General features: G+C 51.9%; 6 protein-coding genes across 6 annotated transcripts; 2 read left to right on the top strand and 4 right to left on the bottom strand.

Annotated features, from left to right (window-relative positions):
• Positions 1 to 809: 809 nt before the first annotated feature.
• POX_d05628 (uncharacterized protein) lies at positions 810 to 4900 on the bottom strand (the record flags this gene model as incomplete). The annotated part of the gene is made up of 3 exons (XM_050114469.1): positions 810 to 1987; positions 2041 to 4191; positions 4258 to 4900. The coding sequence occupies 3 exons, from the start codon at positions 4898 to 4900 to the stop codon at positions 810 to 812; spliced, it is 3972 nt and encodes a 1323-aa protein (XP_049969420.1).
• A 523-nt stretch (positions 4901 to 5423) lies between these two features.
• Positions 5424 to 6714, bottom strand: POX_d05627 (DNA repair protein rhp51; the record flags this gene model as incomplete). Its single annotated transcript, XM_050114468.1, has 4 exons — positions 5424 to 6235; positions 6318 to 6385; positions 6491 to 6570; positions 6628 to 6714. The coding sequence occupies 4 exons, from the start codon at positions 6712 to 6714 to the stop codon at positions 5424 to 5426; spliced, it is 1047 nt and encodes a 348-aa protein (XP_049969419.1).
• Positions 6715 to 7775: 1061 nt separating this feature from the next.
• Positions 7776 to 8860, bottom strand: POX_d05626 (uncharacterized protein; the record flags this gene model as incomplete). Its single annotated transcript, XM_050114467.1, has 4 exons — positions 7776 to 7954; positions 8007 to 8688; positions 8743 to 8760; positions 8816 to 8860. The coding sequence occupies 4 exons, from the start codon at positions 8858 to 8860 to the stop codon at positions 7776 to 7778; spliced, it is 924 nt and encodes a 307-aa protein (XP_049969418.1).
• A 1237-nt stretch (positions 8861 to 10097) lies between these two features.
• On the top strand, positions 10098 to 11583 carry POX_d05625 (uncharacterized protein; the record flags this gene model as incomplete). Its single annotated transcript, XM_050114466.1, has 2 exons — positions 10098 to 10852; positions 10956 to 11583. The coding sequence occupies 2 exons, from the start codon at positions 10098 to 10100 to the stop codon at positions 11581 to 11583; spliced, it is 1383 nt and encodes a 460-aa protein (XP_049969417.1).
• A 1553-nt stretch (positions 11584 to 13136) lies between these two features.
• On the top strand, positions 13137 to 14170 carry POX_d05624 (uncharacterized protein; the record flags this gene model as incomplete). Its single annotated transcript, XM_050114465.1, has 2 exons — positions 13137 to 13959; positions 14049 to 14170. 2 exons carry the CDS (start codon positions 13137 to 13139, stop codon positions 14168 to 14170), a joined length of 945 nt encoding a protein of 314 aa, XP_049969416.1.
• Positions 14171 to 14527: 357 nt separating this feature from the next.
• On the bottom strand, positions 14528 to 17161 carry POX_d05623 (uncharacterized protein; the record flags this gene model as incomplete). Its single annotated transcript, XM_050114464.1, has 6 exons — positions 14528 to 14671; positions 14749 to 15935; positions 15989 to 16436; positions 16553 to 16908; positions 16989 to 17002; positions 17064 to 17161. The coding sequence occupies 6 exons, from the start codon at positions 17159 to 17161 to the stop codon at positions 14528 to 14530; spliced, it is 2247 nt and encodes a 748-aa protein (XP_049969415.1).
• Between the last annotated feature and the right edge of the window lie 7 nt (positions 17162 to 17168).

Below are 17168 nucleotides of genomic sequence, written 5' to 3'. Positions count from 1 at the left end.
ACAGCCCGATGCTGAAAATATATTTTGCTTCGTCTCGGCGCGGGTGCCCGGAGATTAGTCAAACATCTACTTCATCTCCAAGTAGTTTACTCTATATGAACTTCCATTGACCCGATAGCCAAGTTCCATTCAAGGGCCGGACACCGTGCAGCCCAGGTCTGTGAGGTACTCAGCTTGAAGGTATTAATTCGACATGATCTAATGTAGAGGTGAAGTGATATACGAGCAGTACCGGAACATCTTCCATGTAGTAGTGACTACCAGACTACAACTAGGTACCTAGCAGGTCCATCCCTCTCAAGACCTACTGCTTTGATCCAGCAGCCTTGAAATGTGGCTTTACATGTATGAGCTTTGAAAATGCGATTCGATTGCGATGGAACCTATTGTTGCGTACTGATGGCAAAATGGATGAAAACCTGCTGAAGAGCCCCGCCTACCTCGCACCGATCGGGCCAAAAGGCTAGAGAGCCATGAACTACATCACTGGAAGCAGAGTCCATGTTGCTCTGTGTGACCGGCGAACTCCAAAATTATTCGCTGGACAGGGCAACTCAAACTTGCTATTCCGGATCCAAATACACCGTGGGCGGGGAGATCTACCGCTAGAAAAAAACACGATCTTTCGAATGACTGCAATTGATCCGATCAGACAGCCTTCATTGAGGTGGTTTGTAAGAAACTCATCAAAAAACTGGGTAGAACTCCTGGTCTCCATTTCTGCCAGTCCCGCCCAAATCGCATTGGAAAAATGCCGTGTTCAAGTAACCTTCACAGCGACAGTATGTTTTAAATGATGAATATCACAACTATGACATTTCCATCGTATCATCATCATCGGCTGCCTCCTCATCGTCATCCTCCAGTAATCCGAATTCCCAGTCACCGCGTTCAATGCGGCTCACTCGATCGAGTTCGGATTGGTACTCGCGACGAAGATGATCAAGAGTGACAATGACTCGCTTCTGGGGTGCATCAAGTGGCGATTGGAAAGAAATGCTGCCACGGCTGCCTCTGCGGTCAGAGGATGTGAATGATGCTCGACTTAATGATCTGCGTCTGTCTTCACTAGGGGATGAAGACCCAGGGCGGGCATCCTCCATGAAAACATTTTCATCATCATCTTGATGTCGGCGTTTGGAATGGAGCGAACTTGTTCCTTCGGTTGGTGATGCAGGTGGGCTAGTCTCCACAAGGATGTATGCTTCATTTTTGTCGACCGATGCGAGCAAGTTGATCAATGATAGGAGTTCATGTCGGATCTCCTTACTCTCCTGGTCGTCCTCGGGCACATGGGCAACCTCGGTTTCTCTCAGTGACTTGCGGACGAGAGCAGACGAAGGCGCATCTCTTGCCTGACGCAGGCGCTGCACATTGCGGTACGCAATCTCAGCGGCGCCACGGTAATCGTTACGAGCGACCCGGTAAGCCTGTAGGATGCGGTTGTAATCGATCGATGAGATGTCAACCTCGTCATTGTCGATGTCAACCCATGATGTGAAGGTATTCTGCTTCCGGGCTAGAGAGACGAGAATCTCATCGACATGAGAGGCGATGTTCGGGACAAGCGCGGTGGGGAACCGTAGAATCTGCTGGATTCCAGCAACACCTGGCCCGGAAACAGCAAGAATATTTGTGATGAGCGAGTTAAGTGCGGACCTCTGCAGGGCGAGATCCTGGTACCGAGCCAAGGCAGAGTAAGCTTGATCAAACTGGCAGGTTTTCAACGACGCGAAGAACAAGCGAGAGAGCAGGTCGGTTCGCATCTGGGTGTATCCTGGGTCGTGCTCAGCCCAAGGCTCCGAGTCCAATGCTCGCAGCGCCAGGCTGGCAAACTCGGCGACGTGGGAGAACGAGCGCGCTTGCTCAAAGACGGAAAGGATATGCTGGTAGTACTTCGGAATGCCATTATGGAAGCAATTGACGGCAACCAGATCCAGAAGCGTAGAGGACATCTCGTGTAGATTTCCCAGCGGTTTGCCACAAGCTAAAGATAGTATGAACAGCTGATCAATCAAGGATATCTGAATATTGACTTACATAATAGGTAGGCCGCCTTGCGGAAGTAAATGGCTGCAATGTCATACTCGGCCATTGCAACATGCAAGCGTCCCTTGACATAGGTTGCCCAGGGAGTGCTTGCTTGGAAACGGAGGAAATCCCAGGCGAGATCGAGATTGTCCTTTGCGAGAAGGTCGCATTGAATGTATGCCAACGCGTTGGCGTAAGTGACTTCGCCAGGTCTCGTGACCCAGGCAAGCAAATCTCTAACACCGAGAGTGAGTGTGTAGCTTTGAGGCATACCGATCGGTTGACGTGGCTTAATGTCCGCAACAAAAAGATCTTCCAGAACGGTGGCTGTACGCAGATTCTTGCTCTGAGTTGACTTTCTTTCCTTCAAAGAAAAGACAGGAGTAGACGCCCCAGACCCCATGCTGATAGCGACGCGGTCGCGGCACTTCCGGACATTTGAGCTGAGCCAATTGATCATTTCATATTCGCGAAGTGAGTCAACAAGGCTGGAGAAGAGATCAGTGGCATGGAAAGTTGACCGGTCGCCTTGCTCAATCTCGCCGTCGACAAATACAACCAGGATCAACAGATCGTACAAGATCTGGCGCGTAAGGGAGATTGTCTCCAGCGCACCACCAACAATGGCTCGTGCGCCGAAAGAAGTTGATGTGAGCCCAGAGTCTTTACCAGTGAAGCCAACAGGAACGGTGTCAAGGATAGCATAGAACGGATCACTTGACAGGTTCTCTGCATCCTGGTACTCATTCAAAGCCGCGACAAGGCCATCAAATGTTTTGTTAGAAATGCGATCTCCAAATTCGCAGCGCTCTCTGAAGTTGTCCATGCGATCATTTATCGAGGAAGAAGGTTCAGTGAAAATCTCGCTTTCAAGAGCGGCGCGACAGGCTGCGTTCAGCTCCGCAGACAGCTTTTTCCTGAAATCGGAGGCTACTCTGATCAAGGATGAAGCTTGCTCGTACAAATTTCCGAGCTCGGCGTGCAAATTTCGGTGTCTCCATCGGTCCACAATCTTGGGCCCCTCCTCGCGAAGTTCGGAACTCGAATTGTGTATAAGTATTTCGGCCGTGTTGCATTCTCTGATCACAGCACACGAGTCGGAAAGCAGAAGCCAGGGCATTTCGTGGTAGGAGTCGTAAGCAAGCGAAATCGGTTCGAATCTGCGCTTGTTGAGATCCTCGGCAACTTGCCAAAACTGACGCCACTTGGCATCTGTGTCCATCCGGTATCGGGAGTAGTCCATCTCATCGTCGGTGTATCTACGAAGAGAAACCATTTGCGCAATCGTCGAGCAGAGCCTCTCGGCCAACGGCACATCTTTCTTGAGCGCACCGGAGGAGGTTGACGATAACGGCCTGAGCGCTTCCTGATACACTGCCAACGCAGTCTCCAGGACCTCCGGTAGATACCGAGTTGGATGCATGAGATAAGCCAGCCATTTCTCAGTCGGATCGTCAGCCTCTTCATATGTCGGGGCTGGGAGTGACTGCTGGCGATGAGTCTCGGCTGCTGTTGACACCCAATTTGAGGTCCAATCCGTGACGAGAGTTTGTAAATCAAAGTGTAGTGTGTAGAGCTGATAGAGACCGTGGTTTCTCCATAGCACCCATAACTCCATGCCTTTTCCTTCTTCCATTGACTTCACATGGAAATCTGCGATGCTCCAGAACATATTACCCGTTACATCAGGGTCCATGGGCCGGAACACAGCATCGGCATAAAGATCTTCAATCACCAGGTCAGATGTCAGCCCTCCCTTGACTGCCCAGAATTTGAAGCGCCCGTCATCGAAGGGAGAGTAGGTGACAACATAATATCTGTGGCTCCCATCCATCGCCCTTTCCGCGTTGAACACCCGAATGAAGGACGTCTCGGCGGGGTTCAAGGTGTAGGGGACCGCATCGGGGTCCATGGTGCGACCCAAAAGGTCTTTTGTCGCCGCAAGCTTGTTGGTGGCGAGATTCCAAATCTTGAGGGTATGATTCAAGCAAATCGCAAAAACATAGGTGTCATCGGATGTCGTGGCAATGGCGTTGGCGACGTTCAAGTCGAGATTCCGTCCATTGTGCTTGATCGTAGAGGTAGCGTGCCATTTCACTAGGCCACGGATCGATGCGCCCCATGTTCGTTCGTCGAAGGTGAGAGGTGTCCAATGCGAGCCTTGAGACCCAAAAGAAGAATGTCAGAAGATAGAACACGGATAAAATGAGGAGCAAATTCTCTTACCGTCGTCACCGGCTCTCCGCGTCAATCGCAAAAGCGCACCACTGTCGAGGGCGATGAAGAGCTCTTGGGGAGTGCTGGCGTGAAGCCTGTGAGGGTTTGCGAATGACAAGGGTGCAGGAGTGCAGGTTTTACACCATTCGCTCACATTGTCATCGATTGACTCTGATCGTCGGAAGAACTCAGATCGGAGGGACAAGGTATGGAGCTGCTTCGATTCCGTGATGACGAAGACACTCAGAACTTCGTGCTCCTCCGAGTCAGCCAAAGCCACACCAGCAGGAAGAATCTGATCGGTAAAGTGTAACCGGAGCGTGATGTCATGCTCATGGTGCTCTGTGCCGCTCTTGGTCAAGTCTGCGCACTGGATCTCCAACGTCTTGTTGTCATTGACGACTCTCCACACGAAGGTTCTGGGATAGGTCTTGCGCTTGCGGAAGTAAACTGCGCCTTGTGTCGCGAGGTATCTGCGGGCAAATTCTTCTTCATCTTTGGCAATAGGAATATCGGATTGCTCCTGCGCAGAGGAAATAGAAAAGCGAGGCCGACGGGTTGGTCTCTCTTCGGCCGAGACCTGGAAATTCACGGTCGTCGCCGGTGAGAATGGCCGGAGGTCAATTCTGGTGTCTTTGTAAATTTTCGCCATGGTTGAACGACGGCGAAGTCTGGACGTTGAACACAGTCGACTCAGTGTCCCATGGCTCACAGTGAACGGAGGGAAGGTGGTGAGGCGGAAAGCTGGAGCTTCAAAAAAGCAGAGTCTTGGCGCGGGCACGCGGCGCGCCCTGGGGTCCTTCAACCTTAACTGCTGTGTTTGGCACCTGACCGCCGCAACAGATTCGGATTGCTGCAACCAAAAATAAAGATATGCTAAGGTACACCTGGGGAACACAGGCGGAGGATTAACTTGTACCTATTCTACTAGTCTGATGCTACTGGTTATGAATTGATTTCTTTATGTTTAATGCATGTCCAGACGGGAGCTCGCACACATCCACACTCCTATTGGTCGCTCTCTACAACAATCAATGGCAAAAACTATGAACTTTGACCAACTTGATCCACAGGGCAGGAAAAAAAAATACTGAGGTAGAGTACAGGTCAATCCGTAACGGCTCATTAGGTCACTAAATTCGTAACAATGCTGAGAATAAATCACACATGGAGTCTTAATCTTTCTCCAGGTCTTTCTCGCTCGGATCGCCAATGCCATCCTCATTGATAGCGAAGAGACAATCACTTTCAGGAAGGCATGGACTATCATAGATCTTGCAAATTCGAGTTTCTCCTCGACCCTTCTTCAAACTCAGTCGCGTTGTGCTGGCGTGGGCAATGATATTACCGCCAATAGGCTTCTTCGGATCAGGATTGAACATAGCACTGGGCCCACCGTCGACTTGAGCCACGACTTGATTGGTGATGACGACTGCAATACCAAACTCATCCGCCAGATATTGAAGTGTGCGTAAGAACTTTGCAAGATGAGTCTGCCGCGATGCAAGCTCACCACGACCATTGAAGTCTGTTCGATACAGCGACGTGGCCGAATCCACAATCAAGAGCGAGAAGCGCGTCTCACACATCATTTGAGAGGCCTGGTTGAGTAACTGCAGTTGATGATCGGAGTTGTACGCGCGCGCATATGCGACATTGTCAAGGACTTCTTCTCCAACCAGGCCGTATCGTTGCGCAACAGCAAGAAGTCGAACCGGCCGGAAAGTTCCCTCCGTATCGATGTAAAGACACTTGCCCTCGCCGCCGCCCATGTCGAATGGCAGCTGACAGGTCACGGCAAGTGTGTGGCAAATCTGACTTTTTCCCGTTCTGAATTCTCCGAAGATCTCCGTGATTGAGCCCGTTTCGATACCACCCCCAAGAAGCGTATCGAGTTGCTTAGAGCCAGTCGTGATGGAGATCAGTTCACTGCGTCGTGCGTGCATTTCGGTGGCCGTGGTAAATCCCAGAGGAACAATTTTGTTTGCTTTCCGGGACAAAAGAGGATCGAGTTAGTCTGACAGATTTGAACGATTGAGACTTCGGGGAATATGCAGCTCCCAACTTACCCTCAGCCAGGATTTTACTGGCTTTTTGCTCCGAAATTCCCTTGATCTGTTCAAGCTGGCGCTTTGGCCTAGGGATGTGACATTTGCATCAGCTGGAGATGAACCACAGACGATTGGTTGTTTTCACCGTCGTGGTAGCGGCAATAGAGGAAGTGTCTAGACTCGTCACATACGTGAAGGCAACTCGTTCAACAGTATGATACCCAGCATCCACGAACAACTTGATGTCGCGAGCAGTCAACCCAGCCATACCCTGTCGCAAAAATTCAGCCTGTGTTTCCCCTCACACGTTGCCCTCGGATATGCTCACCTCCAGCGCTGATAGCGGGGTTGGGGCTCCAGGACCGGTCGAACCGCCATCCTCGTACTCGGGCTGCACTTCCTGATCGGTTGTCATCCTTTTTTCTCTCTTCTTTTTGCTTAAATAGAAAGATCAGTCTTCTGAGATGGCACCCCGAAATGCGCACGGTGCTGGAATGGTTCCTAATGAGATGCGCTAAGATGACCGCAACGCGCTGAGGTCAGGAGTGAAGTAGGGGCAGTGGAAGCCTGACGGGGCAAAATGAGTTTGGCAAGACGCCCAAGGTGATATCCAGTGAGTCACAGGCTTCCGGTTCTTTGAAATCCTCGTCCTGTTTGTGGCGAATACGGGGCTACCAAACCACAATCGACATTCGCCTTCGTGGGCGACGCGTCGAGACTGTCGCGCAGTCACGTGGTCTGATATCGATCGGAAGGCACAAGGCAGCAGTGCGTTTGGTGGAGACTCCCGATGAGTCGGATTGGTCCACATCGCCATCTCGAACTTGACTGTGGAGCTGACAAAGTTGGCTCAATCTCGAGGGTGTGCACTCGAGGCAGTCTGGTAATACGTAGTATGGCCGAAAACTCAGTGCATATTCATACCCACAGTCGTCGCATATTGGAATTGCCTGTCTTTTAAACCCTTCGCTGCGAGTCTGACATCCCGAGGGCAGACAATGCAAAGTGAATCCGTTGGGGACGGAAATTTCCCAAGACATTTTACTCGCAACAACTGCAGAGTGAACCTTGGAGTCATCGAGTTACAACTGGGCCATTGCGCAGACTAATGGTGAAAGTTTGTAGTGACTTGAGAGGAACTGGTGAACTCGACTTGCGCAATGCCATGGTGCATGAAGTGACGTTAAAACTACGAATTAAGAATATGCACAACTGAAGACCATCTAACGCCTGACCAACGTACGCCGTTTTGCCGTCGTACGCTCCGTATGCACATCACAATGGAGTTTATACTTCACAACCCGGCCAACAGCCAAAGAAGTTTCCGGTTCCTTGGCGCGCACCTAGTCAACGGGAGTCATGGCCTTCCACCAGAGACAAGTCAGCGAGTGGATGTTCACAAAAGGAACCCAAAGAGTAAGACCAGCAGGTTGCGAACAATAACTGAAAGCCTGGTCGTATCCAGTACGCGGTCACTTAGAGGTTCAGAGAATGAGATTGCGTGATGGTCGATTTTCGTCTCTTCCGACTACGAGAGTGCCGGAAAGGTGGATCAATTTGCAGCTGGTCGGCTGGACCATCCATACGAAACTGCTCGTTGAACAGGGCACTCATCTTTCGTCGAAATTCCTCTGAAGATCGCTTCCGAAGGACTCCTGTCACCGTTAGAAGGATTCTTGGTCTCGATCAAAAGCCAGAATCACGTACTCGAGATGCGCGACAATCGGCTTTTCTCATTCTGTGGTGGGGCGTCCGCTTCTTTGCTTGGGTCGAGGGAGTTTGTGATATCTGCCAGTGTACTATCCGCAAGATCGGCCTCAGACACTGAGCCCGCATGCCGAACACGGGTATGGAAACTGACACGCTTTGCGTCGTGCTGCTCGTATTGGGGTATATCATCGCAAGCCTGGCCAGGAAGTATTGTTGTTTGCTTGGTTTCAGGAAATGAAACAGATCTTTCGCTGGCTTCATCCAAACCAATTCCACCCCTGGAGGGATGGACTGTGAGAGATTCTCGCTCGAAAGAGTCGTCAGTGGGCGCAATCGATTCTGCTACTGCCTGGGGCTCTTTCACTTCCTCGGGAGCAACTGAAGATGCCGGAGTCGGTGATCTCGGCGAGAATCTCTCCGGCGATGGGCTCAGTGGGCTTATGCTCGGTGTCTCTGACGGTAGGGTACTTAAAAGGGGAGTAGAGAGAGGGGAGACCCAGATACCTTCCACGTAGACTCGCCGCTCCAGGGCTTTGGCACCAAACGGGACAATATCATTTGAAAGAATCGGATGAAGCTCCGCCTCTTTATCTTTTTGACGAAGCTCGGCGTCGGTGTAGCGGCGAATCTTCCATGTGTTAAAGGCCAAGACGCAGAACGCATAGACAAAAACCATAACCTGTGACAAGGTGAGTCTCCTGGCGAGAAACCTTCTTCAGAAAGGGCTTAGTACAATCAAGAGTGCTAGCGCCTGAAGTGGTCATCATTAGTATTTCAAAGGGTTTCACACCATGTTGAGGACCTACAAAGCTCAGCTTCTCCCAAAGAGCCCAGTCAACCCAGAAAGCCATGGAGTCGAAGGTTGGGGAGAAAGATCGAGTATTTTCCTTTGCGCAGTGAAATCCTTGGCCTGGAGGAAGGAATGTGGTATCAGCGAGATGGGCTCACTTGGGGATATACTCAACACCATGGCAAAGACTGATGCGTTCGGTTTGAAACAACTTGAGAGATTTTGTTGGAAGGGCCCAAGAAGGAAAGTGCTTTCCAAATGTGGAATGACCCCGAAAGTGCCCTTCCTCTTTCCTCTTCAGTCAGCGGAAAATGGCATCAGGGACCACCTGCCTTAGACCGTCAAACAGAGCGCCTGCGTCACGCTCGATAATGTTGTATGTAATGTCTTGGGACATGACGCCTTGCACCGTGAGATAAGTTAGCCTGTCTGCGGGCCACAGGCATGCCAGTACGAGGAAGCGACTTAGGACCGTGCTTGGAGGATTGTCAATCCACCCCAGGTTCAGAGAATAAATCTTTCGCAATTGGAAGACGTCCCTCCTGCTTTCATGAGTATAAGGCTTGTGATTTGATTGAGCGTATTTAAGTTGCGAAGGTACACTGAGAGCTGCCCTTGGGGAGGCAGCTCAACCTCAACCCTGGACATGTGCCTGAGTCTGAAACTCCACTGTCTTCCCTCGTCGCCAAAGCCCGTCACGCTGATCTAGCACTGCTTGATTCACGGATGGGAACCTGGGAAATGCGAGCCTGGGTCGAAGGACTGGAATGCAGAGGAAAGCACCGATTGCCGCTGAAGATACACATGGCCGTATAAAGTCCAACCGCCAATAATCTGTGATGATCTGTGATGCTGCCAACAATCCACCGAATACTGAACGTGCGTCAAAGTTGAACGTGGGATGAAAAATTCTATGTTTCGTCCTCTCTTAGAAAAAAAAAAGGGGGGGGGAATTGGACCAAAAAGTATGGAAGGTCGTCTGATGGCCAACTCGAGTCAGTCGAACGAATCGTGCGAAGGCGTGGCAGTGGGCTGAGTCGAGTCAGTCAGCTGCCACATAAAAATAGACCAGCGGATGGGTGGAGCAACTGGACCTCCGGCGTGCGGAGTTGCCTATCAGCCTAGAGCCGCAGCGGCCGCCTAAATCGTTGTTATGAAAATATTCTTCTTTGTCTCTGCATGATCTTGCGAAGGGTTCACTGTGTGGAGAGTATCTTTGTATTTGTGAAACCCCCCTCCCTTGGAAAGAACACCATCTGCTGTTTGACGGTACATTCCCCTGAGTGGGTGGATCTATCATGGGCCGCCTGAACAGCGACGACCGCGCCGACGCCGCCTCGTCGCACTCACTGCATTCTATCGCCGATGAGGATGACCTGCCCCCTCCGTATACCGACGAACCTGATCTCGACTCCGACCTTACGTCTGGACCGGTCCCCGGAATTGTTTCCTCTCGAGCCAGTGTGCCGTTCCGACCCCTTCGCATCATTGACTCCGCCTATGCAATTCCGGGGTCAAGGGGAGTTCACTCGCACGATGCTCGCGTGGTGAGCCTGGCGCCAGAACTGTCGACCAATGCAGATGAGCTCTTCCATCTTATGCGGCGGCAATTAAAACTGCCGGTGCGGCCCATGCTGCTGATTCGGGGCTCGCACACCGACTCCTCCCACGATGGCAAGGAAAAGAAGACGAACACTGTGATCGACTTTGAGTTCCGGCTGGACCTGGCGGAGACCATGTTGACAGGATGGGAAGGGCACCCGATATCTCTCAATTGGATGGAGGTAAACATGATAAAAGACAACGATGGGGCCCTTGCATTCCGCGGTGGAATTATGCGGTCGCACACCTACAAACCGCCCAAGACTCGTCGAGGCTGTGATCGGCCTACGGATAGCGATGCCACGCTCCTGGGGCCGGACATCGAGGCAGGCCACGACCTTGATGAGCAAGCTGAGCAATCCGAACAACCCGTTATCACCGAGCCCAGCCTCAGTGACACTCTCAAGGTCTGGTGCGAGCGATACTGCCTCGACCCATCACCCGTAAAATCGTACGTCACTGGCCTCTCCGTCCCTACAGGCTTGGGGTTCGGCGAATGACAATTAAGGCAGGGAATGCTTACTGACATGATTTCTTCTCTCGCGGTGTTCTAGGTTCACTATCCATCGCGAGCTGAGAGGGTTTGACAATATGATCATGCGCAACATCCTCGATTCACACATTCGCGAGTTGAATTACCGTGGCACGATTCAACAGTGGTTTTCTCCCGCACACAAGACCGTCACGATCTACTCTCCCCATTGGATCAATCGGCTTCGAATGAATCGATTCGTCTGGTGGATGGTGGTTCTCCTTCAATTGTGGATCATCACGTGGCCGATCATCTGGCTCATGGAGAAACGATACGAGGTTGCGTCCACCCGCTGGAACGCGAGTCTGGATCCTCAGGTTGGCAACGGACTCGTCAATTGTTACGCACAGAACCGCAACGAATCCGCCTTGGCCGAGTGGTGGGCGCCCGCCGTCAAGCAGGCGGCCTGGACTCGTCGATCCGGCGACAGCAACCTGTTGACAAGGCTGGACGCTGAGCGCGTACAGGGGATGACCACGGAGCAATTGATCAATTTCCGACCCCGAGAGACTGATGCTGAACTAGAGCGGCGCCAGCGGGTCGCCAGAGGTGAGGGTGGCTTTGTCGACAACCTGGTCGGACTGGCTCGTGGGATCAGCGAGGTCGGACAGGATTGGAGGTTCACTACCGGATGGGGTGCCAATTCATGAGGCTACGTGAAAAAGATCCACCCTAGTCTGTGTATTCGCCGCTGCCTCTGGGTAGATGGACGTCTTCTTTCCTGCAAGGGTTGCAACTCTTCCTCGACCGAGACCCTTGTCGTTCGCTGCGGCAGGCTTGGTGATAAGCATCATGGATTCGAGCTCCTTGATCACCATTCTGTCCTCCAGGCAGTCAGTTGAAGGGGGAGGATTGCCTTTACTGGGATTTCCTTGCACTGAAATCATTCTACAATCCGATACAGACACCCCACCCGTAATACGTAACTACGCACACCAATATAAGCAGCGCTCGTGATGTGGAAGACTCTGCGGTGTAGTACACCGGGCTGGTTGTCTTTTGAATCTGAAGGGATTGAGGTCGACCCACGAGCGCCTTCATACTCCCGGCTGGCTGGTTTTCCTCGTCTCTCCTCTGTTGACGTATGTAGTAGGAGTAGCGCCTCTTCGTCCTCGTGGAGGTTTGCGAATACCACTACTACTTCGCACTGTTCCCAGTATCTACTGACCCAGTGGACTCTGCTGTCCACCAACCACGGGGCATACGGCCATATATGACAGCCCATGAATCCATGTCGACGTGATCTGTGCTCTCTTTTTTTTTTGTCATTTTTTGGCTCTTCTCTCTCTCTCTCTCCTCTCTCTCTTCTCTCTCTCTCTCTCTCTCTCTCTCTCTCTCTCTCTCTTCTCTCTCTCTCTCTCTCTCTGCAATCGCCGCCGCAGAACTAGTATACTTCGGTCTGGATCGCTTCGTCTAAGTCACACCCTCTCATCAAGGAACCACATAGCTGGTTGGCAGGCTGGCAGTCGCCCATTTCTGCATGGATACCTCATCGAGTCCATCCGCACTGACTCCGCAGGGTTAGCCCACTCACAGTCACCCAGATATTGTCTTGATAGGCACGCCAGGTGCCAAGAGCCGCACAAGCCGGGTGGTTACTTGTATGAGGGGTCGAAATCGAGTTCTGCCTGCTGCGCCATGTGAGCAGGATAGATGAGGTGTGAGTCGATGGACTTGTCCATTAGCTGCCAGTTGGGCACGGTGAACAGTCACACGGCGCACCACACATCCTCTTGTCAGTGATAGTTTTATCACGCTTGGACACCCACCGTGACCGCTTCCTTGGTGGCACCTACAAGTGGACGGCATCTCCAACATTTGTCTACGTTCCGTCGCTCTAGGCCTCTTTCTGACAGAATCCTGCTCCTGCGCATCGGCGTTTTGTGGTGCAAGCAGCTGGTGCTGCCCCACGGCGAGAAGTTTATTTCTTTTTTTAGGTTTTGGGTTTCCACGGAGGAATATTTCCTACCGACCTGTTGCTCGCTCAGCCGCCGAGTCTTCACACGGCCGTCTTTCCTTGACACCTGCGACCGTGGCTCTCCCTGCCCCTTCTAGACCATATTGAATCCACCCGGACTGGCTACAAGATCGGACAGGGTAGAAGATTCAAGATTGCTCTGGAACAGCACTCAAACTGAGCTGAAAGAGACACATGCTCTCTGCCACGAGCCGAGTGCCGAGTCCAGCGTCCAGATTACCCGTCATGTTGCGCAAAAAAGAAAAGTACACCATCATCACGCCGATCCCTGCATGCGTGCCCCGCCAACTGGCCCTGGACATTCTGCACAGTCACGGCGAGATCATCACTCTCAACCCACTGGTCCTCTCCTACCATCCCATCGCCGCGCCCCGCGACGCTGCCGCCGACGAATTCTACTTCTCCTGGTACGAGATCATCGAGCGGGTCCAGTATCTCCCCGGTCTGGGCAAAATTGGCTCCGGCAAGATCAGCTTCAACGGCTGTTTCCATAACACCGAGTGGGGTTTGCAAACACACACCTTTGTGCCCCTGGGCATCGAGATCAAAAGCCAGTGGCGTCTGGCGGGGTTTCAACCCGGCGAGCCCAACAAATTCACCGAGTTTCGACATGAACGCGCGCCCGAGACCGGGCCATATCTTCAGGAAGATATCGAAATTCACTGCAACATCACCCTGGTTTCGTTTGTCAAGAGCCAACTCAAAGCGGCTTCTAAGGTGCTGGTGGATCGGTTGATCAAAAAGGCCGAGCTGCTGGATGCCGGAGTCTTGCAGGGGGTGGTCGAAGATGGAAGGCTAAAGACGATCAATCCGGCCGATCGGTCCACGGTCGCACGGTCGGACTCGCTGCTGTCCTCGCGAAGATCTTCGCTGATGAGTTCAGTGACCTCGTACCAGGTGCCTCGGTCGCCGACAGGCTCTGTTCATCCGCGGCCGCCCTACTCACCGTCTGGAAGATCATATGCATCCCCACAGCCGGGTTCAGACAGTAGGCCAGCCTACATTGCAGAGTTACCGGCTGATTTTTATCATCCGCTACCATCGCCAGGTATGTCCACTGTCTACCAGGAGGGGGTTAGAAAGATCAGGGGGGCTCGGAAGTTTGGTGATTTCGGTGACTAACGAACAGGGTTGTAGATGCGCTGGGTGTTCATCAAGGCCAAAAGTATGTGGCCGAACTGCCCGTCACGCTGGAAGGTCCCCAAGAAAACATCCACTCCAAGCATTCAATCCCTGAGTTGCCGTCGGGCCCTCAGTAAGTAATTCGTGTGTAGCAGGTAGCGATGAAGTAGGATTCAGGTGCAAATTCGAGATACCCATTTTGTCGATTGTGGTTTTTTTTTTCTTTTTTTTCTTCTTTTTTTTCTTTTTTTTGACGCGGTAATTGGATTGGCTACAGTCTCTTTCTCTCCTTTCTCTCTCCCAGTGAATATGAGTTGCATGTGATTCATTCCTGTTGAATCAAGAAAAGCGTACAATTTACTTCGTAACGCTCAAACAGATTGTTGCACATCAGATGATTTGATTGTTCAAGGTTGGGTATCATATGAGTTGTTGTTCCAGTGACTTGGGACATTGTGGGGGGTATATTATAAAGCAAAAAAGAGAAGGAAAAGTTAATATGCAAGCCCTTGGGCCAGCGGTGTCCATCGATATAAAGACAGTAGTTCTCTCCGACGCGCCTTATGCTCATCCCAAGAATGTGGTCCAGCCTGCTGGGCGTCGTACAGCATGGACCGAAACACCTTGCGAAAGTTTTTCTAATTAACGGATTAGCTCTCTGTCGCTTCCACTCGACACAATAGATACTGAACCATAGTGCTCCATATACACTTACCTGAAACGTCGTATCAAGGGTGACCACGCTCACTTCATGGGCGCGAATAATCGTCTCGCAGACCTCTTCCACCGACCGATTTGGCCCGAGTTCCGGCATACGATCCACAAAGAGAAGGAGGATGAAACTCCCTTGCAACAGGTATATCCCGAACAAATAAGGCATGAACGTCATTTCGGGATCAATGGTGAGAATCTGCGAAACGACTGCAGATGCGCTCAGGGCATGCGAAGCGCAGGTCACGAAACTTTCCGAGGTAATCCAGTCATCGCGATCCTCAATCATGGAGATAGGATCCCACTTGCCGTGAAGGAGAATGTAAAAGACGTGCAGGAGATAAGTACTGTATATCTTGACGAGCTGGACCTTTGAATCTTTCGTCATGCTTGCGGAGGGAGAGCCAAAGGTCTCGACACCGGGGGCAACTCCCCCGTCCGACGACCGAGGAAACGGCCGTGCAGCGACATCATTCGGCAAGCTCGTGTCTGTCTGATTTTCCAAATCAGCGACCTCCTGTTCCCGCTGGGCGATCATGGTCTCGATGCGATGGATGGCTTCATGCGGAATGAAGTGCCCGATCGTAGGGTGGGCCTTGAAATGATGCAGATCGATAATATGTCCCAGCACCCGCGCCAGAGGCAGAAAATACTCAAAGAACCCAGTCCCTGAAATCTGAGATGGTGGGCCCAGTTCATTCGTAGGGATGCTATTTAAATCGGCCGTGTCGAGAGTCTGCCATAATTTCTCAGGTAGGGGTGTGCGGACGCAAAAGGTACCCTCGGCAATGCTTATTCGCATGTTGAAAGAGAGAGCCAAATGTCGGTCGAGACAATAGATAAGCCAGAAGAGTCGCCTGCGCTCCTCCTTGGCGACCATCCACCGTCGAAACGTGGCATCACCGTTGTATAGCCCGCAAAATACAGGGCCGAGATCGATATCTTGGTCTTCCATGTTCAGTCCGCTTGCGCGGACGAGCCGGATCAGCTTGTCACGCCACTTGAGCGAGTCGGCTTTATAATGGCCCCCGGAGATGACCACGGTCAATATCGCTACCGCCAGGATGGTGTCTGTGGATCCCAGTTGGCGTGGAAGTAACGCTTTGCCGCTGCTTTGTCGATCTGGTGCCGAGTGCGAGTTGCTTGGTGGGCCGCTGCTAGGATGTGGGTGAAATTGCCAGCCATCTGGCGCTGGTGAGCAAAGAAGATCCAGGTTGGTGTTGATTTCAATGCAATGTACTTACCCGATGTTCGAAAGTAGTTGTCTGGGTCCTCCGATTGGAGCAAGTCCATTGAAAGACGATACAAGTCCACGCTCGTGCGTTCTCGCGCGCCAGGTGTATCAAAAATTCGCATGTCGGCAGTCTGCGCGACACAGAAGAGGATGACTGAAATGAGAGCAGGCGATGTGGGTCGAGGATCTGTAGGATGAAGGACTGACGATGGGTGCAATACATGAGCCAGCAAGTAAGGGGAGGTCGACTTGAACATAGAGTTGTGCTTCTCATTGAAGAAAATCTCCAACATTTCCGATGCCTCTTCGGCGAGAAGAATCCCACCCAGCCGAGGAAGAATCGATTCAAGGCAACGGTAGGGTGGCCTCAATGAGAAGTGGTCTGCGGCTGCTCCTGGCATGTTATCAAACACGGCCTGATGAATGCTTGGTAGCGATCCGCGATGATCTAGGGAAAGCTACTTGGGAGTCAGCAAGACAAAATGGAAGCAGTCTCGATGCCGAGGCAAAATCCAGACGGAAGAATGCCTACCTGGGTCGGGGAAATTGCATTGTGGAGAGGTTCAAGGCTTACATTGCTTGCCGGTGTTTGAAATCGCCCATTCATCACGTTTTCTTGATTCAGAAAGACTTGGCTGTGCCTTGTCATTTTTTCCGCATCGGAAGGGCTTGTCAGGAAACGCTGGGTTTCAGTTGCGCTTGTGTCAACACCATAAGGTCGACGATCCAACGGCAACCCTGCAGAAAGCCCCTCCTGCGTCGATGCACCGCTTGAGAAGATTGTGCCTTGGGGACTTGCGGACTGGGTGTGAGGAGATTGCATGCTCTCCCTTGTCGTTCCAGCGGATTCATGGATTTGACTGAGACTGTTTCGTGGTCGACGACCACGCTTCCGTACTGCCTTGGTGAATTTGCAGTCCTCTTTGCGTTCTGCGTATCCAGTCGAGCAATTAGACTCAATCATGAAGACGCGTGGTCTCACCTCGGGGTTTTAACTATCATGCACGAACCTGCACAACGACGGCTGAACGGAGAATGATCAGCGCAAACTCTCGGCTTTGCTATCCAGAGGATCACAGTCATACCATGGCTGCTGCCCGTCGCACCTCTGCTTTGAATGCGTGCATGAGTCGCAAGCTCTGAGGACTCTTGGCTGGCCCTTGTGGCCGACAGTGGCCTTCATGATGAGA

The sequence above is a fragment of the Penicillium oxalicum genome, chromosome IV, assembly GCF_001723175.1.
Source record: "Penicillium oxalicum strain HP7-1 chromosome IV, whole genome shotgun sequence".
Taxonomy (NCBI): domain Eukaryota; kingdom Fungi; phylum Ascomycota; class Eurotiomycetes; order Eurotiales; family Aspergillaceae; genus Penicillium; species Penicillium oxalicum.
This window is presented reverse-complemented; position numbering and strand designations above follow the sequence as displayed.